Source organism: Equus przewalskii, chromosome 29 (assembly GCF_037783145.1).
Source record: "Equus przewalskii isolate Varuska chromosome 29, EquPr2, whole genome shotgun sequence".
Taxonomy (NCBI): Eukaryota; Metazoa; Chordata; class Mammalia; order Perissodactyla; family Equidae; genus Equus; species Equus przewalskii.
This window is the reverse complement of record NC_091859.1, coordinates 25,031,756-25,057,834: the sequence shown is the minus strand read 5'-3', so window position 1 is coordinate 25,057,834 and position 26,079 is coordinate 25,031,756. Positions and strand designations below refer to the sequence as shown.

The 26,079-nt window shown below is 42.1% G+C and overlaps 1 protein-coding gene across 1 annotated transcript in view; it reads right to left on the bottom strand.

The window, feature by feature from the left end:
- Nucleotides 1–23,821, bottom strand: part of SLC17A8 (solute carrier family 17 member 8) — a 44,618-nt gene extending 20,797 nt beyond the window's left edge. The window contains exons 1-5 of the mRNA XM_008516370.2: nt 23,203–23,821; nt 11,459–11,711; nt 4,252–4,370; nt 2,308–2,422; nt 591–678 (exon numbers count right to left, since the gene is read on the bottom strand). Of these exons, the coding sequence (XP_008514592.2) occupies nt 591–678; nt 2,308–2,422; nt 4,252–4,370; nt 11,459–11,711; nt 23,203–23,330 (703 nt within the window). The 5' untranslated portion in view covers nt 23,331–23,821. The remainder of the gene's footprint in view (nt 1–590; nt 679–2,307; nt 2,423–4,251; nt 4,371–11,458; nt 11,712–23,202) is intronic.
- Between the last annotated feature and the right edge of the window lie 2,258 nt (nt 23,822–26,079).

The window sequence follows — 26,079 nt, the reverse complement described above, 5'->3', positions numbered from 1 at the left end:
TTAGTTTCAGTTTCCCCATCTGTGAAAAAGAGTTGGGGACTTGATGATTCTATCTCTTCCACTTTTGACCTTGGCAAATATCATTTGTTGGCTGATCCAACAAGCACTTCCAATCCTTTCTTTCTTACCTTTCTCTACTAAAGATGCTGGAAACCCTAGGCACTTGCTTTCCTAGCCTCTTCTGCACTTAGGAAAGCATATGACACAATTAGGGCCAAAGAAACATAAGTGGAAGGCTGCTAGAGGGTTTTGGGAAAGCTTTTGCTTTCCTGATGAAAAGAACAGATGTGGGTAGGATACCTATCCCCACTTCTTTCTGCCTTGAATGTGAACTTGATGACTGGAGCTATGACAGCCATCTTGTGAACATGAGGAAAAAGCAAGAGAGTAAAAAGCTATCACTCTAAGGACAGCAGAGTAGGAAGTCAGAACATGTGTAGACCCTGGGTGGATCATTGAGCAGCAGAACCAGCTCCAGCAAGCACTCATCTTTGAACTTCTGTTACGGGGGAAAAATTGAGTCTATTTAGTAGGATTTTCAGTTACTTGAATCGAAAAGCATTCCTAACTGAAGCTTCTAGTACACTTACCACAAAAAGAGGTTGTGGCCAGTCGACTTCTCTCCAAAGGTGGTGCCCACTTACTCCACATTCCATGGCAGGCTGGGTAGGTCACACCCTGGTAAAGGGTTGAAAATAGATTATCTGATTTGATTTTAGTTTCTGTTTGTGTTTAAAACATGGATCCTGCTTGGGCCTGTTCTGTGGCCAAATTGTCAAAGTTCCATGTGCTCCACTATGGTGGCCCAAGTTCATGGGTTTGGATCCCGGGTGTGGACCTACTCCACTCATCGGCCATGCTGTGGAGGCACTGCACATACATAACAGAGGAAGACTGGCACAGATGTTAGCTCAGGGCAAATCTTCCACACCAAAAAAAAAAAAAAAAAAAAAGATCCTGCTTCTTTAAGACAGGCTACAATACAAAAGCTCAAATCATAATACTAAATAGCATGTGTCAGCAGTTTTGACTTGCAGCACAGATGCTGAGATTCAAATATCAGTTCCAATGTAAGCATGGTAGGGAATAGGGAAGAGGGTCTTTATATTTCATATTATTGTAGAATATCAATGTAGAAAGGGACTTCCACAATCAGCTGATCTAGCCTCTCATTTCAAGATACAGAACCTCAGCCTCAGAGCCATTGAGTGACTAGACCATAGTCCGCATGGGTGCTAATAGCATGTTCTTTCTATCACATCAGTATTTTTCCGAAGTGTGATATATGTCCCTTTAGTGGGATTAGAGTTGGATTTGAGGTGCTACAACAACATAGATTTTTAATTTTAATTGTTACATATGTATTCTAATATGCTTTAGAAAAAATGTAGCTAGCACATCAAACCCATGATTTCAAAGATATTGCTTAGGGTGAAGTTTTTTTGTTTTTTGCTTTTAAGTAAGTTGATCTGGGGAAAAGCCATAGGTAAATAATAGTAGAAATTGTACCCGGATATGACAAAAGTGCTGAAGGTTAGAGGTGAATGACTGAGTTTGGGAAACATGGCTCTACACCAGGGGTTGGCAAACTATGGCCTGATTTGGCCCACCATCTATTTTTGTACAGCCCTTAAGCTAAGAACGATTTTTATATTTTTAAGTGAGGAAAAAATTTTCAAAGAAGAAGAATATTTCTTGGAATGTAAAAGTCACATAAAATTCAAATTTCAGTGTTCAAAATGTTTTACGGGAGCACAGCCACATCCATTTGTTTACATACTGTCTCTGACTGTCTTCCCACTACAACGGCAGAGTTGAGTAGTTGCAACAGAGGCCATATGGCCAGCAAAGTCCAAAATATTTACCTTCTGAGTCTATATCATGCTGCCCCCTTCAATGAGTTAAATCTCTGTGTAAGAATACACCTAGGAAATTTACAGATATACTAATACATCCATTTACATTGTTTTAGCAGAAAGAGCCCTTGCTATGTGAACTATAGGTTTGGGGCTTCAGTTTCATCATTTTTTAAATGAAAGGTGTCAGATTAGATTATGTCTAAGATCATTCTTGGCTCATCTGAAATTCTGTGCTTATACGAAATGATCCTTTATTGTGTGTAAATTTGGAATCACACAAGCATTTTAATTAAGGTATTCATAATTGTAGCATAACCAGAGCTGAGATAGAAGGACAAGATGGAAGATAGGAAAACTGAGTGAAAGGGGTTTTCTTCAGAAGTCGAATTTTCTAAAAAACCGTGTTGTCTCCAGCAATATCGAAAACCGTAAGAAAAGTATCTCCTACCTCCACTAGACCTTGCAAAATTCTGACGCACATGACACAGCCATAATGCACTCTGGCTGCAGAAGGAATGAACATGTTCAAAGTCGATGTTAAGAAGATGGCGGCTCCAAAGACCCTGAGGGACCAAAACACTGTGTTATTGGGCAGGCATGCTGACGGATGTGATATCTCAGCTCGTTTCATCAGAAATGAACCTAACAGTTCATGGAAGATCACTGTGGAAATTAATAGAAATAAATTCAGAGAAACAGATGCTATGTTAGTGTCTGGTGTGTCCCAAGCTAGACCGTTGGGATGCTTTGATTCCTGAGCTCCAGTCCCTGGACCAATTGTGGGCAGGTTTTTGGAAGTACAGGGATGTCCTGCCTGCCTATGAGGTCCTGAAGCTGGAGATTGACTAACATGAGGTGAGCTTGCTGGAGACCCACCCTTCTGCTTGTTTCCACCCAACTGACCAATTCTATTATCTCATGACTTCTGCACATTGGGGTTGTATCTCCTCCTTCCCAACTCTGCTCTCACTTTACCAGAAAGGGATACTGTCTATCTGAGAAGCACGCTGTGTCCTGGGACCAGCCAAGCATCAGACAAGCTGTGGACCTGTCTTAGCCCCCAACTCTCTGCCCAGTGCCACTGGCCTTCTCCTGCCTGCTTGGACCAGAGTGTCCTGGGAAAAGAGAGCAGGCAGCATTTTCTTCCTTTCTCATACATGTTGATGATGCTTCAGCCCTTTTACATGCTAGAAAATCATATTATGTGTAATTTCTTTTTAGGGCAGAGGTGTAAGCAGTACCCTGGAGACCATATGAGCCAATATTTTATCATCTGTGTAAAAAGAATACAATAGGTAAGTAACAATAAATCAAGGACACAAATTAGACAAGGATATAAGTAAATATAGTCATGCTTATACATATTTAGATTTTATGGTAATTGCTTTCAAGCTTTTTTGACCTTGACCCATAGAACACAATATATTTTATAGTGCAATCCAATACATTCTTATACACACAAGTGTAATCAAACCAATATTTACCCTTAAATGTGCTATGAACTAAGATATTTTCTATTCTATTTGATTCTATTTGATTCTCTTCTATTTCTCTCTCTCTTTCTTTAGAAAATGCTCATTAGTAAATCATTATATTGATTTCACAAGAATCTAATGAGTTGTAGTTTAGAGTTTGAAAAACACTGCTTTATAAAATGTACACTTCACAAATTCCATATATGCAAAGGAACACAGGATATAGAATTGGAAGAGACCTGGAGCTATTTGGACACTCCTTTTCTGGTACATTTACACTCTACATCTCCTCTACGTGGCCATCCTTTTCTGGTTGAATACCTCTAGTGACAGAGAACTCACTGCTTCTTGAGGCAGCTCCTTCTGTTCTTGACACTTTTAATTGCTCAAACACCTACTATAGAATCTCAAGGGCGTCAAAGACATCTTGCAATCTAGAAGGAAGTCCCTACCACTCACATGACAAAACCTATATGGTACTGGGTGATATTAACACAACACATAGGATCACAGAAAGTCACCGGCCAAAGGGAACTCAGCACAATCTAACCCAATGCTTCATTTCACAAATAAGGAAACTGAGGCCCAGAGAGGGCAGGAAAGTGACTCAGTCGAGGTCGTCCAGTGAGTTACTTAGGGTCCAGGAACCGTTTCTCCCGACTCAGAGTCAGTTGCTCTTTTTACTACACAATCCCTTAAAGAGTTACAAGTTAAATTAGATTGGACAAAAAAGTAAATAAAAGGAGAATCTTAAGAACAGGATCGTTTGGGATCAATATCTGTGAATCACATCTGTCAGAATGGCTCCTGTCTTTCATCCCACACTCCTAAATTGGATGCCAACTACGCAGATTTGGTAAAAGTACAAAGCCATGTGATGATCCGGGCAGCACTCATGCTGTATCAGTTTATCTTACCTGTTAGCAGCAAACTTGTTTGAAATGAATCCACCTGGGATTTGTGTCACAATATAACCCCAGAAGAAAGATCCGTGGATAAGGCCCACCGTCTCTGGATCCCAGTTAAACTGTGCCGTCTGGAAATGAGAAATCAGATACAGTCATGTTTGTAAGAAAACACCTGACTGCCGTTTTTCACTGATGATCCTACATAATAACCCCATGAGGTCCTTCGTCTCTTCCTTTATTCAACAAGTATTTAAGGAGGGCCTGTTGTGTGCTTGGGATCTAGCAGTGAACAGGACAAGGTCTCTGCTCTCGTGGAGCTCGCCTTCTAGTGAGAGAAAGAAGAGATTATGCATAAATTAAAAATATATATATATATATATATACACAACAAATAAAATATACATATAAAAATATGTATATAACCGAATATATATATATATGGTATATACGTGTGTGTGTGTGTAGTGGTCAGTGCTAAGAAGAAAATAAAACAACTTGTGAAGAAAACAGAAAATAAGTTATAGCTTTACTAGGTTATTTAACATGTTAGTTTATTCAGAAACCACTCAGTGTGAGCACAAAGGGAATAAGTCTTCACTCTCTCATTTCTTAATGAGGATAATAAATCTATTCTACCTACCCATAGGATGTGTGGGGAAAAATGGCGTGAATATTTCTGGAAGGTGATTCCTCCACTTAGGGATTTTGCGTTTAACACGTTAGGATAGCGCCCGGAACATAGTGTAGACTCGATAAACGTTAGCAGCCATTGGTGGTGTTAAGATGATGACAAGGGCAACAAAATACCGATCCATAACTCAGGCCATTGAAAATACAATTCTCTAGGGCTGGAGTCCCTTTCCTCAGTTTCTTCTCCAGGCAAAGAAAATCACAACTCCTGTCAAATGTCCCTTCCTCTGAGGAAGCTCCCCAGCTCCCCCAAATTGAAGTGACACTTTTTCCTGCACTTGTCCCACAGACCTCTGTTCTTACAGCCCTGGCACCCACACTGTGCTGCTCTCAAACTAGCCGTTCACGTGTCCATTTCCAACCCGGGACAGCGAGCGACTCTAAGTTAGCAGCCATGACCCGTGTGACTTTATAGACTCAGTACCTAAAATCAATGCCTAGCACATGGAAAGGACAAGTAAATATTTGCCCAAGAAATGGCTTTGTAAAGCATTGATATAAAATGCAAGGCTTTCCTATTATGGAGTAAAGTCTCTGTCAACATGCTATATCTTATAAACTGTCAACATGGTTTATTTTCCAGTCACAAACTGTTACATGTTTATTTGCTCATTTATTCAACATTCACCTGGTTCCTCCTGCATGCCACATCAGGTGCTAGGTGGTGTAAATACGAATTCAGGCCTTCCAGCGGATCATGGTCCAGGGAACGTTGGCCTGTACACTGTACTGTAGTTCCCATGTTGCAGGTTAGCAAACTGAAGCTCATGAGTAAACAGGAGCTAACAGTCATTAACTCAAATCAGCTCACCAAATTTTAATTTTGTGCCTATTATGTGCCATGTATTGTTCTAGGCACTGGGGATACAGCAGTGAACAATGACAGTAATTCCTGTCTTCATGAAGATGCCAGAAGGGACAACAGATGATACACAAACATATACTGTGTTAGAGGGTGGTCAGTGATGAGGAGAAAAAGGAAAGCAGAGAATGGGACAGGAAATATTGCGTAGGATGAGGTGGGGCCCAATTTTAGATAGAATGGTCAGGACAGGCTTCACTGAGGAGGTGATTTTAGAGTTAAGCCCTAAAGGAAGGACGGGAGTGAGTCATGTCATCATCTAAGAGGAGAGCTTTCCAGGCAGAAAAATAGTAAGTGCAAAGGCCCTGAGGTAGGGATGTATCTTGTGTGTTAGAGGAACAGCAGGATGCCAGTATAGCTGGAGGGTAATGAGTGAGGGAGAGCAGAATAGAAGTTAAAGTGAGTGGTTCAAATGGTGAAGGGCCCTTTAAGTCATCCTAAGGACCTTGGCTTTTACTCTAAGAGAGATGGAAACCATTGGAAGCTTTGAGCAGAAGAGGAACATGATTTCATTAAGGCCCTTTCCATATATTTCCTCCTTTAATCCTTACAACATCTAGAGGTAATTATTATTAGCTTTTTTTTTTGTACATGAGGAAATTGAGGCTTAGAGAGATTAACTTTCTTTCTCAAGGTCATACAACGAGTTGCAAGAAGAGCTGAGATCAAGACTTCTCATCTGCCTGACCCAAAACACAATATTCTTTCCACTGCCTATAGAGACTTGGCTTTCTCACCAAGAAGCAGAGATTAGACTTTTTTGCCTTAAGTCACAGAATGACCCACAGAATCAAGGATCCAGGGCAGAGGGGTCCACTTCATCCAGTGGCTAATTGTCAGTCACGTGGTCCCTTCTTCATGCCTTTCTCTCTGAGGGGATGGTGCTTTTGCCCTTTCTCTGAAGGAAATGATCCATGAAGAAGAGCACTTGGGCCTGCTGAGAACTGACTCTCGTCATCACTTGAGTCCCATTAGCATCATAGTGGCCCCATGAATGAACCATTAACATAAGCCAAGCACTGTGTCAGGTACTGCGTTAGGCTGAAAAATGGCCCCCCAAAAGATATACACCCTAAATCCCTGGAGCCTATCAATGCTGCCTTATTTGGGATAAAGGTCTTTTCTGATGTGATGAAGTCAAAGATCTTGAGACGAGTCATCCTGGATTATCCATCTGGGCCCTAAATCCAATGACAAGTGTCCTTCGAAAGGCAGAGGGAGATTTGAGACAGAAGAGGAGAAAACCACAGAGAGGAGAAGGCCAAGTAAAGATGGAGGCTGAGGTTGGAGTTATGCAGCCACAAGCCAAGCAATGCCTGGAGACACCAGAAGCTGGAACAGGCAAGGAAGGATTCTCCGAGGACTGTGGCCCTGCTAACACCTTGATTTCAGACTTCTTCTGGTCTCCACAACCGTGTGAGAATAAATTTCTGTTTTTTTAAACTACCACATTTGTGGTAATTTGCTATGGCAACTCTAAGAAACTAATATAGTTACTTTATTAGTATCAAATTACCTCATTTGACCTGCAAAGCAGTCCTTTCAGTCCCATTTCACAATAAGGGTTAGCAAAGAATCGCTGGGAATGCCAGTTCCTGCCTCCCTACTCACATTTCCTTCTAAGAGCATTTCCCCACCCGTGTCCCAGCGCCATGGGACTCTCCGCTGGTGACTATCGCGGCTGACTGGACACCTGAATAGGGAGAGTCAAGCCATAGGCTCGCTCTGTCTCTCTGTCTTTGTCTCTGTCCGTCTCTGTCTCTCTCTCTGCAATCTGAACCCAGAGATTCTAGTTGGATGGTACTGGGCACTTGAAGTGAAACAAGTCCCATTGGAGTCAAGGCCGAGTGAGTCAGCTCCCTGGCAAGGCAAAGGCTCCAGGAACTGCAGCTTTGGAAGGCAGTGAGGAGCCATGGAAAGGGAAAGAAACCAGTCCGTGGAGAGACCCGGGAAAATGGAGCAGACTCAGAGAGAAGCAGGTCAGAGACCCTGCAGAGCAAGCAAGCTGGAGACCTTCGCTAAGAATTTCCTAGTTCCCCTGAGGTCCAGCTCCAATCGGTGCTTCCCGACAGGGCCTCTGTTCACGCCTTGGAAAGAATTACATAGAGACTCTTTTCCTCCCCACGGTGGAGTCCAGCCTGGATCTCAGTCCCACCTCAGGCTGGGTCGCCCTGTCTGGGGCACAGGCTGCACAAACATACACAGCGGAGCTGCTTTCTGCCCTTCACTTTCATGAGATCCCTTACCGCCCTACTATAATTCCCTTTTTAACTGGAGCTGGTTTCACTGCGTTTCTATTCTTTGCAGCCAGCAAACCCTGACCAGGACACAAGGGCAGCTTGCTCAAGGTCCCAGAGCTAATAAACAACAGAGTCGAGTTTGAAACTAGGTCTGGCCAATTCCCAATCCCATCCTACTAGCCCTACAGGGTTCATGATTCATGGGAAGGAGTTGGGACTTTTCCTGAGGGTCATGGGAAATAATCACAAAGTTTCTCAAACTTCAGTCATTTATTGCTCACCATAGCCAGACACTGTTCTAAGTGCTTCACATGTTTTAATACTCACAACTATTAAAAGAAAAATGATTATTTACACATCAGCTAAAACTACCCTTCATAGTAGTTTACTAGAAGAATATATGCCCCATAGTTGCAAGACCTACCTATGCATACTGCTTACTTCTCTCCCTCGTTTGACAATGAGGATTTAAAAATATTGCAGTGCATGGGGCCAACCTGGTGGTGTAGCAGTTAAGTTTGTGGGCTCTGCTTTGGCAGCCAAGCGCTCACCAGGTCAGATCCTGGGGGCAGACCTACACACCACTTATCAAGCTGTGTTGGAGCAGGTGTCCCACATATAAAGTAGGGGAACATGGGCACAGATGTTAGCTCAAGGCCAATCTTCCTCAGCAAAAAGATGAGGATTGGTGGCGGATGTTAGCTCAGGGCTAATCTTCTTCTTCTTCAAAAAATCTCAGTGCAAAATATCTAGTTTTTATCCCATTAGACGAAAAATCAAACAAACAAAAATACCAGCCATTCAGAGCCTTTCTTAATACAATTAGTGGAATCTTTGTCATCAGGTTGAACACGTCCAGTGTATATCTCAGATTTGTTCTATTTGGATGAGAAATGGCCTGCTGTAAATTGGAATTGTGCTAGAGCTTCTGAAATGCTACTAAACTCCTACTTTTGAGGCCAGAGAAAATGATGTAAAGTGTATTTTAGATCTTAATCAGTTTCTCAAAGATGCCAGAGGGCAAAACCATAGAAACTAGAGCGCACACACCGCATTGTTCCTTAGGTTTATCAAAATGTCTTTTCCATATGCCTCAAAGCAGACTTTATTGACCTAGGCCTGTCTTTTCAGGCAACAAACAAATACAAACCAGCATCTCATTTTGCTCTGGGCCTCAGCAGACAAATTTTAATTAGCTGGCCTTGCTCACAAAAGGCTGGGAGAATGCATGTGATACCCATCTGAAACCTCGCTAATATACATCATTCTTTATTTAAAAAATGTATGACATGCCCCCCACACACCTCTCCGGCCCTTCCTCCTCCTCCCAAAAATAAACAACCAGAATATCTTTTTAGAGCAGATTCAGCTTGGCATCAAAAAGAGATTAGTTAGAAGAATCTCCATGGTGCTCTTCTCCTTGGCAGAATCATCTCTAGCTAAAAAAAAAAAAAATGCCTGCAGGCCAACTAAAACCTTCTTTTAAATGGATTGAAATCAAATTTTCCCAAACCAGTGCTTGGCAGGAAGTGTCCCAGGTAATGGTGTGAAAGGAAGTGCTCTGCAATCAAGTCCAGGAAATACTGCATACCACAGCCCCGTCTTTGGGGTTCTTATAGGACCCAGCACAGGAAAGGCTCCCATTTTACACAATACCTTCTTCTTAGCTCAGCCTACAGAACAGTGACTTGCCAGGCACCAGTTTGGGGAACTCTGATCTAAATCTTTCTTCCAGTATGGGTAGGGACCAGAAAACTATTAGACGCCTCTCTACAAATGGATAGATTTCCAGAGTCATCTCAGTGTATGTGTTCAATTCAATGAAACATGTATTTATTGGCTATCCATAGGGCATACACTTTTGTTTCTTCTCTCATAACCTCAATACTTCTCTAGGCTTACCATTTAAGAAACAAACCAGATTTTGTCTCTCCAATGATTCACAGAAATAGTATTATTTAAGTCACATGGGAGTATGTTTGCTTATGATGACAACAGCCCTTGAACTGGGCCTGCTGCTTCCTCTCACTTCAATCCCAATCCATTGGGCGATCACTGGCTGGACAGTGATAGTTCTGGAGCACAGATTTGATCATACAGCCTCTCTGCTTAAAGCCCATCCTTGACTCCCCACACGGTTTACCAGGCTTTCCCCAACCTGACCTTTACATTGCTGCCTCCTTCTTCTTTTTTTTTCAAAGATTTTGTTTTTCCTTTTTCTCCCCAAAGCCCGTCCGTACACAGTTGTATATTTTTAGTTGTGGGTCCTTCTAGTTGTGGCATGTGGGATGCCGCCTCAGCATGGCTTGACGAGCGGTGTCATGTCCGCACCCAGGATCCAAACTGGCAAAACCCTGGGCCACCGAAGCAGTGCGCGTGAACTCAACCACTCGGCCCCAGGGCCGGCCCCAACTGCTGCCTCCTTCTAATGCTCACCCTCGCGCTCTACCCTCTTACCAGGGGTTCTCAACCTGGGGTCTGTCCATGGAATTCTCTGGGTCTGTGAGCTTTGCTGGAAAAAATCAGCATCTTTATTTTCACTAACTGCTAACTGAAATTTAGCATTTTCCGTAAATCTGAATGTAGGCAACAAACCACAGTAATATTACCAGTACCTGTGACTCTATCACTAGCAGAAGTGATAAATATGTTCATATCATATGACAGTTGTTGCTACTATCTCAAGCTATGGAGTATACTTCAAACTTCAAAATTACGGTAATTTTTAGACCCATGGCTAGATTTTGTCAACTAATGTGTTCATAAAGAAGCCCATATGTTTCTGTATGTAATCAAATCCTATAAAAATTTGATTTTTAAATATTTTTATATGTGTATTTTAATGTAATTGATTTCCTTTATAATTCTATGTATCTTATTTTAAAAATCTAAAACATTATTTTGACAAAAGGTTTGTAATTCACCAGGCTGCCAAAGGGTCCATGACACAGAAAAGATGAAGAACTCAATTCTAAACACACCATGCTCTCTCCCTCTTTCTCACTCTCTGTCTCCCTTTTTCTTCAAACACTCTTCTTTCCACCCCACCAAAACCCTCTTTGTTTATCAGATTCCTCCTCATCCTTCAGGTCCAGCCATCACTTTCTCTGGGAATTCTTTCATGATATCAAAGTCCAGGCTAGGCCCCCTCCTCTATGGCCCCAAGCATTCTGACATACATGGCACCCCAACATAGCACCTGCAACCCTGAATTGTAATTGCTTGCTTGTACATCTCTGTGAAAACAAAGGCCCAGCCCGTATTGTGCACCCTTCTATTCCCATCACCTTGCACAGCGCCTGGCATGTGGTAGCCACTCTACATTTTTGTCACATTAATGAACGAGGCACAGTGCTTTGTTTCACATAACAAAGTATTTGCACAGCTATGGCCAAAAGACTTCCCACCCTAGACTGACACTGACCTGAATTTCCGGTTTTCCATCAACATATACAGTGCTGTTGTTGACCATTTCCACGATGGCAACTCCAAGATTGCAGCGAATCCCAAAGGAAATGCAGAATCCCAGCCCACTCATGATGGCAATGATGTAACGCTTGGGGACACCACAGCAGTGGCAGTCACAGAGTGGAGGGCTCTGCCTGGACGTCTGCACTGACCTTCCTTCTTCATTCAGCTCAATATTATCTGCTTCCTCATTGGTCCCATCAATTTTTCTACAGGAGAAAAAGAATGGGCAGAGAAGAAAGGCAAGGATTAGAGAGAGAAAAAAAAGCATACTAGGCAAAAAGAAAAAGTGTGGCAAGAAAGAAAGAGGGAAAGTAGGATGCAGCCTGGATTTTTTAAAGTTGTGATTATCATCAACATCCTTATTAAAATAAATTATAACGGCTAAAATTACTGATATTCTGGATATTGTTTTATACTTTTATAGGCATTAAGTTATTTCAATCTCATAACAACCCCATGAGGTAGGTAGTGTTATCTTGCCATTTTCTGTGTCCAATCCAGAAGACAGGTGCCTTAGTTTGAATGTTTAGGCTTCCACTTACTTAACTGTGTGACTTTGGCCTAGTTACTTAACCTCTCTGGGCTTCAGTTTCTTCATCTGTAACCTAGAAATTATAATAAGAGTTTCTTCTTCCTGGGGTTGTTCTTAGGATTGTAATATTGAATTACTACATTCAGCTCATTTAGAATAGAATGTGACACATGTAAAAACTCAATATATGCCAGCTATTTCTATTACATTAAGCTTTGCAAACATTTAATGAGTCCACTCCATTAGACTGAACATTGATGTCATTTATTGCCATTTATATGGATGCCTAAGAGTTATTTGGACCATAGGACTATTTAAAATGTGCAGACCCAGCAGTCTCCATGAATTTCTGACATCAGAACACATATAATTTGAATACCATGGAAAACTGATGCTTTAATATTGACACATTATTATAACAGCATTATTAGTATTAGCTAAAACAGGGATGATATATAACAACTACACCAATATTTGTATGAAGTAAATTCAGTTCCTTCCCTCTGCCCCTCCCTCTCCCCACATTTGCATACAACGATCTTATTCGATGGTTAGAACAGCTCAGTGAGACATAGGAAATCTAACGCTTCCATTTGACACAGAATATAACTGTAGTTCAGAAAGCAAGAGTGGATTGGCCAAGGTCACACAGCCAGTCGAGGGTAGGGGCAAGATGTGAAGCCTTTCTCCTGGCTCTCCAGGTCTTCCGGTTCACTTTCATGTGTGTTTCCTGGCAGCCAGGCTGTGTTCTGTCTCAACATGTCCTGAGTTACTTTGTCTTCTGTATCTGTTTCTTTGAAGCCCTTGCCCAGCCACCATGGGACCACTCGATAGAGGAGAATCAGAGAATAGGCTCTGGAGCGAGAGAAGCTGATGCTGTTTCCCCCATGTGTTAGCTTCATCACTTTGGCTAAATTACTTGACCACTCTAAGCCACAATATCCTGGTCCTAGTTTGCCGGGGCTGCCATAACAAAACACACAGACTGGGTGGCTTAAACAGCAGAAACTTATTTTCTCACAGTTCTGGAGGCCAGAAGTCCAATGGTGTGGGGAAGGTTGGTTTCTTCCGAGGCTTCTTTCCTGGGCTTGTAGATGATAGTCTTCTCCCCGTGTCTTCACAGCATCTTCCATCTGTGCATCTCAGTGTGCAAATTTCCTCTCCTTGTGAAGACACCAGTCATTTGGATTCAGGCACACCCTAATCACCTTATTTTAACTTAATTACCTCTTTAAAGATCCTGTCTCCAAATAGCCATATTCTGAGGTACTGAGGATTATGACTTGAACAGGTGAACTTGGAGAGAACACAATTCAGTCCATAACAATTGCCATTTCTAAAAGGGGCTAATGATAATGATATCGACCCTGATATCAGTTTCCCCACATTAAACCCAGCATACATGAGTTTAAAACCAAAACACTCATTCCCTGCTTAGCCTCTGGCTTCCTGGCTCCAGAATCCACTATCCTCCATGGAGACAGACACGTCAAGGACAAGCACCTGGATTATCTCCTCCCCGCAAAGAGATACAGACTGGTGGGAAAGCTCTGACCAGCAATGCCATATGCTCCCCCTCCCCTACCTAAAACCCCAAATAAAAACACTTCCTTTTAGCTTTTCGGGGAGTTTGGGATTTCAGCATTAGCTGCCCTCTCTCCTTGCTCAGTGCTGTGCAAAAATAAAATTCCTACTTTCTTCCACCACACCCGGTGTCAGAAATTGGCTTGCTGCGCAAAGGGTGAGCGAACTCACTTCAGGTTCGGTAACAATAATAGTTATCTCATAGGATTGATTAATGATTAAACGATATGATGCATGTAGCGGTATGATATAATATGTTCTCTGCTGCCTTTTTCTTGGAGGTAGAGCATCCAGATCTGATCCTCCTAAGCAGTCTGGGCTTCCTAACATGCTTTACTAAACTTCGTTGCACTTTAGCTAGAGTGGCCTCTGTTGTTGCAACTAAGAACTTTGAATGATACAGTGTATTTCTTTGTGGAAGTAGAGACTGTTTCTGTGTGTTAACACACAAAGTGTGCCTTTGTCAAAAAATACAATGTGGCCTGATTCATTCTGTAAGTATTGAGTTCATGGCTCTGGCACAAGTTTTGAGAAGTAAATAGAGGATTTGGTTACTGTAAAGATATTTGGGGAAAGTTGGAGAAAGAGAGCAAAATAAACCCTGGATAAGAAAACATACTGCCAGACTAGGAAAAGATAAGAGATGGTGAGAAGAGAGAAGGCTAAGGGTCTAAAAGCTGAGGAGTCCTGTGCCCTGCTCCTTGGGTGGAACCCCTGAGGTGGGGAGTCCTTAAAAGATATTAGTTCTAGGAAGCAGAGCCTAAGAAGGAGATCTTGGAGTTTGATTTCTCACTAGTTAGCTTGCAATGAGGACTCCAACACTGATGGTGGGTGGAGTGTTGATAGTTCCTGGCACCCGGTGCAAAAGCTAAGACTTTCCCATGTGGTGAACTGGAACAGGATACAGGTAGAAGGGGATGTGCTGGTTCATGCAACATCTCTGGTATTTGGGAAGTATGGGAGAGAGAGCAATTTCTCCACGGAGTTGAGTGGCTGTTATTAAACGCCATTGATGCTCTGAAGAGAGAAAATGATAGGATTCAGGTAATCAATTACCAATTTAAAGAAAAGTGCAAGAGTCATCTTCCTTGTCACCACTGAAAGAGATCCTCATCTCCCACAGTTGGAGGGCAGATAGAACTGAAGATCAAGCACAAAATGTCACTGTAAAAATGGCAGAATCCCCTTGGAGTGTGGGCTGGACTTAGTGACTTGCTTCCAAAGAACAGAATATGTAAATTATGGAAACCTGGCAAACACTTCCTAAGCAAGCAGTCAAGATTAGCATCACAAGTAATAAGTCACATTGATAGCGTTGTACCCCCTGATGTGATGTGATGAGAAAAGCAGTTTGCCTCCGTGGTATTCGTCCTAAAAACTCACAACCCTAAACGAATAATGAGAAAAATATCAGACAAACCCAAACTGAGGAAAATTCTACAAAATTTGTTGGTGTTAGTGCCATTGAGTCGATTCCAATCCTAGTGACCCTGTGTACAGCAGAGGAGAACCCTGCCTGGTCTTTTCACACCATCCTCTCACCTTCCGGGACTATATAACACAAGGCACTGCTGCTACTTATAGGGTTTGCATGGCCAATTTTTTTGGAAGTGGGTGGTTAGGTCCTTCTTTCTTGTCGGTCTTATTGTGTAAGCTTCACTGAAACCTGTCCACCACAAGTGACCCTGCTGGTATTTGAAATACCAGTGGCAGAGCTTTCCGCATCACAGCAACATGCAGTCACCACAGTATGGGTGGTGTGGTTCAATGACTGGAAAACGAACCCAGGCCATGGTGGTGAGAGCACTGAATCTTAATCACTGAACCACCAGGGCTGGCCTTCTACAAAATACCCAACCAGTATTCCTGAAAACTGTCCAAGTCATGAAAAACAAGAAAAGGCTGAGAAACTGTCATGTATCAGAGGTGACTAAAGAGTCTTGATGAGTAGGTGCAATGTAGTGTCCTGGATTGGATCCTGGAACAGGAAAAATGACATTAGTGGAAAAACTAATGAAATTTTAATAGAGTGTGGAGTTTAATTAGTAATATACCAATGTTGACATCTTAGTTCTGACAAGTGTACCATGGTAATGTAAGATGTTAACATTAGAGGAAACTGAGTATGGAGTATATGGAAAGTCTCTGTACTATCTTTGCAACTTTTCTGTAAGTCTAAAATTATTCCAAAACAAAAGCTTTGGATTAAAGAATAGCAGAACTCCAGAGAAAGTGGAATTCTGAGCCTAAGCAGGTCTCATACATCAAAGCTGAGATCCTGATAAGAAATGGGACCCTGAGAACTTGGGATGAGAGGAAATCTGAGACTTGGATGAACCCTCTGGACCTGCAAAGTGGCACTCCCCTTGTTGGAAGATAGATGCCCCTTCTCCCCTTACTTGAAAACAATACAAAAGCCTCAAATGGAGCAGGTGACTGGCAAGAAAATGCTGGCACTCTTCAGGATCTGCTCCTACCTCCCTTTCTGGCCACCAGACCAATAATCAGAACCAAATACCAGATTGGGCATACACTAGGCCTCCCGATGGAAGAGAGAGGTTACAACCAGAGGAGCAGCACCTGACCAATATTTACCAGCAGGAAGCAGGAAAGTATGCCTGGGAATGGATCTTGAATGTGCTGGATCTGAGGGAAGTGGAGGGGTAATAAAGTTGAATAAGGAAGAGTTTGTCAACATGAAGATTGTAGGTTGAATTGTGTCCCCTAAAAAGAAATGTTCAAATCCTATGATCTTGTTTGGAAATGGGATCTTTGCAGATGTAACCAAGTTTAGATGAGGTCATACTGGATTAGAGTGGACTCTAATCCAATGACTGGTGTACCTATAAGAAGAGTGGAAATTGAACACAGACACAGAAACTCAGGGGAGAAGACCAAGTGGCAACAGAGGCAGAGACCAGAGTGATGTGTCTACAAGCCAAGGAATGCCAAGAGTTACCTGCAACCACCAGAAGTGAGGAATAGGCGAAGATGAATCCTCCTTCAGAGCCTTCAGAGAGAGCATGGCTCTGCCAACACCTTGCTTTTGGACTTCTGGTCTCCAGAATTGTGAGAGAATAAATAAATTCAAGCCACTCAGTTTGTGGTACCTTGTTACAGCAGCCCTAGGAAACTAACACAGGGGCATTCTCCCATGACACAGGATATAACATCCTGAAAAAGGCCAATAAAATGGTTCTATTGGGCTGCTAGAGTGGCTTTCAAAGGCTTAGACAAAGCAGAGATGCCAAGATGAGGTTGATGACCTTTTAGGTTCTTTTTAAAATAATTGTGTACTGGGGGCTGGCCCGGTGGCGCAGCAGTTAAGAGCACACATTCTGCTTCTTGGCGGTCTTGGGTTCACTGGTTCAGATCCCGGGTGCGGACATGGCACCGTTTGGCAGGCCAAGCTGTGGTAGGCATCCCACGTATAAAGTAGAGGAAGATGGGCATGGATGTTAGCTCAGGGCCAGGCTTCCTCAGCAAAAAGAGGACGATTGGCAGGAGTTAGCTCAGGGCTAATCTTCCTCAAAAAATAAATAAATAAATAAATAATTGTATACTAATTTCTAATTATTACTGCATAGTTGTCAGAGATTATGGCCACTATGACTTTTTTTTAATAACTTGAGAGTTTCTTGTGGTTCAGTAATTGAGCAGAGCACATCTTTGAAGTGGATTGGACTATCAGTTACTTCTACCTTTCCATCTGACCATGTTTGAATTCTCCTTTAAATAAGAACCCGAAGATGGGGACCTGGTGAAGTCAGGTCATGGTTTAATAAGTGTGTGCAACATCATTCCTCTTGCCATTCATATTCATTTTGAAGAGAGAATATCCAAGGCCACAGGAGTACTCTTCCTTGAGTCCAGAGGTCCACTCCCTCCCCTTTCCTTCAATGTTCAATAAACCTAAATTATAAGCTTATTTCATTTTTTAATGTCTGTTATAATGACTACTGAATTTATTGGACCATATAGATGAACTAGTGAGAAGTAGATTGACTTTTTTCCTTTAGGTAGAATTTTCATTTCTGTTATTTGGAATATAAAAGTTCATGATGTATTTTCAATGTTGATCGTACTCTTCAATAAGTAAGTCTCTTTTTAACTGTTTTGGTTTTTTAAGAGAGACGCCAGAACTATCATGGCAGATTATAGAGAAAGAGATTAAAGGTCCAAAGAAGTGGACATGCTACAATGGGTTTACTATATATGACCAGCAAACCCACAGGCTAACTATAATTCCTCAGGAGGCCTGTGGGATACTCCCTTTACGAAGACAATGAGGAATGCAGTGGTGACGGGGCCACCAGCGCCATTGAGCAGGTCAGATCTGACAGTGGGAGGCACTGTTCCAGAACTAGGCTCCCTAGCAGCAATGGGAATGATAGAATCCTGGAGAAGCAGAGGCCAGTGGCAGCACTTAAAGATCAGAGACAAGGGCAGTAAAGTCAGAATGGCAGTTGAGGGACCTGACTCGCAGGAACTGACGTACATGCGGATGAACCTACGAAAGCGGACACAAAGTGTAAGACCTTTAGGTTGCACATGAACACACATCAGACAGCCTCCACTTGGAAGAGGCATTAAACAGCCAGTGGGCAGGTGGACTTGGCTGGTTGATGTTAACCACTTGTCTGAGAAACAAGGAGTGGAAGCAGGAGTGGCCTCACTCACCATCATTCCCAGTAACCCATTTGAGGAACATGTCATCTTTTCCACTTAGGCTCTGTCAGTCTAGAAGTCCTGATTCCCAAGGAAGAATTCTTCTACTTGGGAATACAATGGAAATCCTATTAAAATACAGCTATAACTGCTGCTCAGTAATTTTTGGGTCTTCATATCAAGACCAAAAGGCAAGGCCAGGGGTCACCATAGTGGAAAGATCAATTGGTCCTGATCCTCAGGACAGGTTAGTACATTTGCTTCATCATGGGAGCAGGAAGACATATGTTTGGCATGCAGGTGATCCACTGGAACATCTCCTCATAATGCCTTGTCTAATTTAACTCAAATACAGGAACCATAACAGGGTAAGGTATGTTAACCAGGGGATGAAGGTCTGGATCAGTCCAGGCAACCCAACAGATGTGAGGGGGATTGAGAGTAGGGGGAGAGGAGGGACCCGCTGGAGCAGTGGAAGCTAGAGTGCATCCCATCAACTCTTCTCCTGAAGGTTCCTCAAGAATTATGACCCCAGGGGCTGGCCCCGTGGCCGAGTGGTTAAGTTCGCGCGCTCCGCTGCAGGCGGCCCAGTGTTTCGTTGGTTCGAATCCTGGGCGCGGACATGGCACTGCTCATCAAACCACGCTGAGGCGGCGTCCCACATGCCACAACTAGAAGGACCCACAACGAAGAATATACAACTATGTACCGGGGGGCTTTGGGGAGAAAAAGGAAAAAATAAAATCTTTAAAAAAAAAAAAAAAAAAAAAAAAGAATTATGACCCCAGAATCTTGGAGAATCTGTACCTGGATGGAATAAACTTAACGTGAGAGCAAGTAGATTTGAGTGGTGCAATGAGTGGACTGCTACAGACACTATAATGCACTCCCCAGATCCTTTTTCTCAGGCCAGCACATTTCTGGAGCTGTTCACAGCTTGTAACTGCTCGCCTCTTAGGAGAACTGACCACTGCTAAGTGGCCTCCATTATAAGCCTCCATCCCTGCTGGAGCAGCCCATGGTCAATGACTGACTGATGCAGAGACATGGAAGGCTGGCCCCTTTGCTCAAAGGAATAACTCAGTGCTGCTTATACCCCCAAACCTCCCCGCTGTGAAGTGGCCCCTGTGCATTACCTGAGATCACATCCTTGCTTGATTTTCTCCTTTCCTATCCTGGTTTACTCCCTCCCTTCCAATTTTTTCAGGAAGAGCTCCCCTTCAATAAATCACATCCTAGGCTTATCCAAATCCCTATCTTAGCCACTACCTTTAGGGAACCCTACCTAAGAGAGAGGTGGAGCAAAATAAATCAGGGAAGGACAGGCAGTAGGTGAGAGGAGGAGGAAAGGTGAGATTTATCTCTAAATAGCCTGGTCAGAAAAGTCCTCCCTGGGAAGGTCACCTTTGAGAAGGGACTTGAAGAAAGTGAAGGAATGAGCCATCAGGCGATTTGGGAGGAAAGCTTTCAGGGCACAAGAGCTGGCATAGGAGTGGATCTGGAAAGTTCCAGTAAGAGTGCAGAGTGTGGCTGGAACAGGAAGAGGCAGGAAAAGAACGTCAGAAAAGAAGTCAGAGAGACCTTCCAAGGTCCTACAGATTGTGTAGGGCCTTGAAGGCCATTGAAAGGACACTGGCTTTAACTCTGAGTGAAATGGGAAACCATGGGGAGGTTCTGAGCAGGGGAGAGACGTGATCTGACTTTGTTTTAATAGAATCACCTGGCTGCAAGGGCGGGAGCCAAGTTGCCTGAGGTTGTGCAAGCAGAAAGCAAATGATGTGGCAATTGGAACCAGGCTTAGAGCCGGCTCTTACACACCTGCCTTTGTTGAGGGAGCAGACAGAGCACATCTGGTATATACATTCAATAAACCACTGCTGAATGCTGAGGATGGACGCAACAGAGGGATTGACTCCACCTCTTTAAAGGGAAGATACAAATACCCATAAGGAGATCAGACTCCTGCTCAGTTTCTCCTGGGGAAGTCTTCAATACTACAACTGTTTAGGAGAAAAGACCATACTTGCCATCAGGTCCAGAGGCTGCTGGTTACACTGCAGCCCAAGTAACTCTCTACACTTACGTGAGTCGGTAAATTTCAAGAGGAAAACATTTAGAGAGGTAGCACAGTGTAATGACTAAGAATGGTGGGCATAGAACATCTGGTCTGAAACCCAGCTCTGCCTCTTATAGCTATGTGACCTTGGGCAACTTACTTAACCTCTCTGTGCCTCAGCTTCCTCATCTGTAAAATTGTGATTATAATAGTCTCCACCCCACAGGGTTGTTTATAGAATTAAATGAGTTTACAGTGCCTGGAACATACTGTTTGCCATTATTATTTTATTATACATAAGCAATTAGAGGACACTCATTGTCATTTAAGCTGAATAAATCTGGACATTAATTTCCAAATTTAATGCTTTCTATGTCATCTGTTCCGATGTTGGACTATAAGTGAATGCATCTTTCTTCCTACACTTCTAAAATACTATTGCACCTTTAGCTGATTAAATTGTTCAGGTTTTTTTTTTTTTTTTTTATCAGTGACTGTTCTCCAGGAAGGCTCATAATGCCTGACTGTAATCAGCCCCACGTGTGAATTTAAAATGCTTCCCTGTGCATTTGTCACTCCCCTGACCATGAGGAACACTCCATAAATAAAATACACTTCAAGAATTCCATTTAGATGATGGCCTTTGTTTCCAAACGTTATTAGATACCTATGATTTACACTGCTTGTTAGAACGTCGAGGTTTCTAACTTCCCAGCGTTCTTGTCCCTTACAAAACAGAAAATAGGTCTTTGTGATTTTACTATATTTTTTTACACTGGATTCTGTCAACTGGTTTTATGTGAAAAACAAACAAGGGGAGGGAATGTCCATTATATGTCTGGCTTTTAGCAAAGCATTTTATAGATAATTATCTTACAGACTTGAGGATCACACCAAGTGTGTGGTAGAGCTGGTCTCACTGGAGGAGCCCTAATTCTGCAGCTCTGCTCAAAGACCACGAGAGCTGAGGATCATCTTGGAACACTGGTCGATTAATGCCTTTTTTCCTTCCTTTGCCAATAATTTCTCTCTAGGGATCACTGAAAGAAGGGGTTTGAATTTGGCTTTATTTTTTCTAAAGCCATTCTACAATTATGATGACAATGATAACATCTAGCATGTATTTATGGCATTCTCTATCTCCAGCACTGTGCTGGCTGTTTTTCTATTGTTCCGTGATGCAATTCTGAGGAAACTGTTCAGATTCCTAAACACATAGCTCAATTTTGGGTTGAGGCCACACAACTTGGAAATTATTAATTTTATTGTAGCCCTAAGCAAACCAATCTGACAAATAAAAGGGTCCTCAAGTGGATCATCCAATCACACACAGCAAAAAGAACTCCTAGGATAAGACTCCTATTGAAAAAAATCAAATTTCAAAAAAGCAGTTAAACTTAAAGTTGGAAAAGAAAATTCCTAAGTACGCTTTTGTCAAGTATTTTAAAACGAAGGCACAGAGTTAAGTGATTATAATGGTGACTATAGTCCGAAGTCATGGTTTTTATTTCTGACTTTGTCAGATTCCTTTGTCATCGTTTGCATATGCCAATTAAACCATTGTGCCTTCCTTTTGCATTTTTAATCAAATGACACCACCATAATAAGATGTTACCTGGGGAGTGCTCACGAGAAGGATAAAACACTCTTAAAAGAAAAGGTTATTATAATCATTTCCTGTTTGGCTGGTTTATCCTACTGTCACTGAGCTAGGTTTTCATCTATACATGATAACTCAGTGTAGGTCTGTTTGAAACCTTTTTGTTTTTGATTACTACATTAATAAGGTGCCAAACCCAGTTCTCTTATTTTGAAAGCTCATCAAGAGTGACACAATGGAAATTTTAACACTAACAGGAGCCCCCGTGTTATAAAGCACAAGAAAGAAATAGAATGACTCTCCGTGTGCCTAGAAATAGTCCTTTAACAGCTAAAGCTCTTAAATTTAAAAGATAATATAGAAAAGTTAAAAGAAGATGCCAGGTGGTATTTTCATTCATCAGGATTAGAAATAATCATTCAAACACACAAAAATATTATCAAGGGTATTTTTCACATTTATGTACATCAGAGAGATTAAAGGACTCATTTTACCTTGCACATAAGGACCGCTCATTAACTCACCTATATAATATGCCTATAAAAAATCACAGATTAAAATGTCACATTAATTCATTCACTTAGGCAAATTCTCCTTCCAATAATAATATATTTTACTTTTAAAAAAAAAGATCTTTTGGTTTGGACAAAAACGTTCAATTCAAAGATAGTATGTACCATTTTCCCACTGTAACCATGTAAGATTTTCTGCTTAAAGAATACTAATTTTTTCAGTTACCTTCTTCAAACTGTTGTGTAACTATCCTTCTCTTTGAAAACTACACAATAAGGAACCACTTTATATAGTTTATATAACAAGGTAAACAATTTACAACTGTCTCATTTTTATCTATAGTGAAAAATTCTTAAAAATTATTTTAGCTCAAAGCATTACCATATAAAGTGGTTCCTGATTTTGTCACTACTATTGAATTAACATGAAATATTATCTCCTTAAATCTCTTCTAATTCAATGCCAAACACACAATATGCAATACCACCATCTCCAGTAAGCGCTAATCCTGCTGTATAAGCAGAATGCTTGTCTTGGTATTTTCCTAATTCAACCTTATACTTCTGATGCATCTTTTTTTCCCTCCAGGCACAGTCTGTTGGAGCTGGAAGGGGCTCCAGAAACCATCTAATCTGACCTACCTGCTCCTTTTTAAAATGTGGCTTTAAAAACAGCAAAGTCTCTCAAACATTGGCAACGTGAAGCTACTCAGAAATAAACCTAAAGTTTGCATTCAAACTTTACCTTCGCAAAATTCCCAACGAATCTCCCACAGCGTTCTTCACTCCTTCCTTTCCAGGTTTCAAAAATTTTTCTTTGAAAGTATCAAATGCTTTAAAAGGCATTTTGAATGGGGGCCACCTCCGAGCCATTAACAATCAGTCTTAGAAACTGTCATCCTTTCTCATTTCCAGCGTGGGGACCACTCTGTTTTCCTTGATGAACACCTTAAAGTCAGTCCTCATGGAGGTAACTACTTAAAATCAAAAAGGAGATGAAACCCAGCCCAGATCTTCCAAGATGAGACCACTCCCCTCTCCCGGCCAAAAAAGAGGCCAAGAGGTATCTGGCTGGGAATTCAGCCCCTTGAAAAGCTACAAGCTCAGCAGCAGCCTGTGGTGCTGTCTCAGGCAGTCACTCTCAGTCTGAGCGCAGCCTCGCTCCCTCCCTGGGGCTGCAGCTGGAGAAGCTGAAGTGGGCTCCAGCCCACGAGGTGTCCGGAGACCAGCGACAGCATCTGCGGCCTATCTCCAGCCCCTCCTGCCGCTTCTGACCACATCCCCCTCCTGCCTCATTCTGCTCCGCTATGGCTTTCACTGAGTGATCTTTTCCAAGGTGATGGTGCTATAGTAACCGGCACAATACCTGCCCCTCAGCTGCTGGGGCTTATTAATGGGCTCTCAGCCAGAGCAGGCTCCCACAGTAAACTGTATGAAACATTTACAAGTCTTCTGCTTTTCTGAGGTCTGGCACTGCAGACAGGCTCTCAGCCACCACATTATGCCTCCTATGCACCTCGTGGGAGCCATGAAACAATTTTTTTCAGCCAGACACTAGCATGGGTGTGGTCCTTGGAAGAACACTTGCACTAGAGAAAGCTAAATGCAAAACCCAGACCACAAACTTCTAGGAGGGCATTTATTTGCTCCTCATCAACAGAGCAGGATCTCTCAAGGTGTGGTGCGTGGGTGCCACTGGGACCATCTAACTGAAGACACCTGAGGTGGTCCTAGAACCTGCTTAGAACTCTTCACTGGTCCTCACTGTCCTCAGGATAAATCCAAGTTCTTTATCACGGCACACAAGGCCCTCCACGGGACCCCAGCCTTGTTTCTTGTCACTCTGCTCTTCATATCAGCACTTTACTCAACTCAGCAAGCTCCCTAGCATCTATGGGCTTTACTCAAGCTATACTCTCTGCCTGGGTAACTCTCCTCATCCTCCCTTTGGGTAACTTCAGGGGATTCTTAAGTCTCACTGAGACATCACTTCCTCTAGAAACCCTCATAGACAAGGTTAGGTGTCCCTCCTCCCAATCACTGGTCCTCTGTCCCAGTAGGACCTGGAACGTAGTGCTGTAACATAAATCGTTGTTGGAGTGGGATTGAAATATCACATGTTGTTCCCACATTTATGGGCAGTAGGATGACACCTCCATAAATGATGCTGCCATGAAGAAACCTCCTTCATCTGCAAGGCTCCAGTGCTCCAGTCCCCCAGGCTGCACAACCAAATCCTGTGCTTTAGGCTCTCGGGTTCCCCAGGAGTTATTTCCACAGGACCAATCACTGCCCTCTGCAAGCCGTAGTCCAAACCCTTCTCCAAGATTTTAATTAAGTTGATCTAAATCAGAGGTGGATCGTTGCTTGGCTAAATACTACTGCCAATAATAACTATTATTATTATGGCTAATATTTATTGAGCTCTCTCTATGGTTCAAACTTTGTGTTAAGTACTCTTTATGTATTATCACAATCTTCTCAACACTGCTTTGTGACTAGTAACTTACTATTTTCCCCAACTTTACTGACAGGAAACTGAAGCAAAGAAAGGTTAGACTTGCCAGGTTTCAAATCCAAACAGTCTGGCTCCAGCCAGCCCTGTTTTCATTCCTTCTCTCTCTCTCTCTCCCCCCCCACCATGCCCGACTCCCACTACCTCCTCAGACTTTACTGAGGTATAATTTGCATATCATATAGGTCACTTATTTAAACTGGCCAATCAATGATTTTTAGTAAATTTACCAAGTTGTGCAAGAATCCCATAAATCACAAAGCAGATAGAACATTTCTATCACCCCAATAAGATTCCTTACATTCACTCTTAATCCCCATCTCCCACCTCCCACACTGCTCCAGACATCCACCAATCTACTTTCTGTCTTTATAGATTTGCCTTTTCTAGACATTTTATATAAATAGAATCATACAAAATATGGTCTTGTCTCTGGCTTCTTTCACTTAGTATAATGATTTTGAGGTGTTTCCATGTCACAGCTTGTATCAGTAGTTTGTTTCTCTTTTTTTTCTTTTCTGTGGAAGATTTCATTGTATGGACATACCATATTATGTCTTTCCATTGATCGGTTGATGGGCATTTAGGTTGTTTCCTATTCCTGGCTATTATAAATAAAACTGTCCAGAACATTTGTGTGCAAATCTTTGTGTGGACATATCTTTTCATTTCTCTTGGGTAAACACCTAGGAGTGGAATTCCTGGATCATGTGGTAAGTGTATGTTTAACTTTTTAAGAAACTTTCAAATTATTTTCCGTTTCATCCCATTATTTTCCATTCCCACTAGTATGCATGAGGGCTCCCATTTCTGCACATCCTCACCAATATTTGTTGTCTTTTTTAGGATAACCATTCTAGTGGGTATGAAATGGTATCTCATTGTGGTTTTAATTTGCATGTCCCTGATGACTTATGACGTTAACCATATTTTCATGTTCTTATTAGTCATTTGCATATCTTTTTTTGGAGAAATTTCTATTCAAATATTTTGCCCATTTTTTAAATGGTTTTTGTGTGTGTGTGTTATTATTGAGGTGTATGAGTATATATTCTCAATATAAATCCTTTATCAGATATGTGATTTGCAAATATTTCCTTCCAGTCT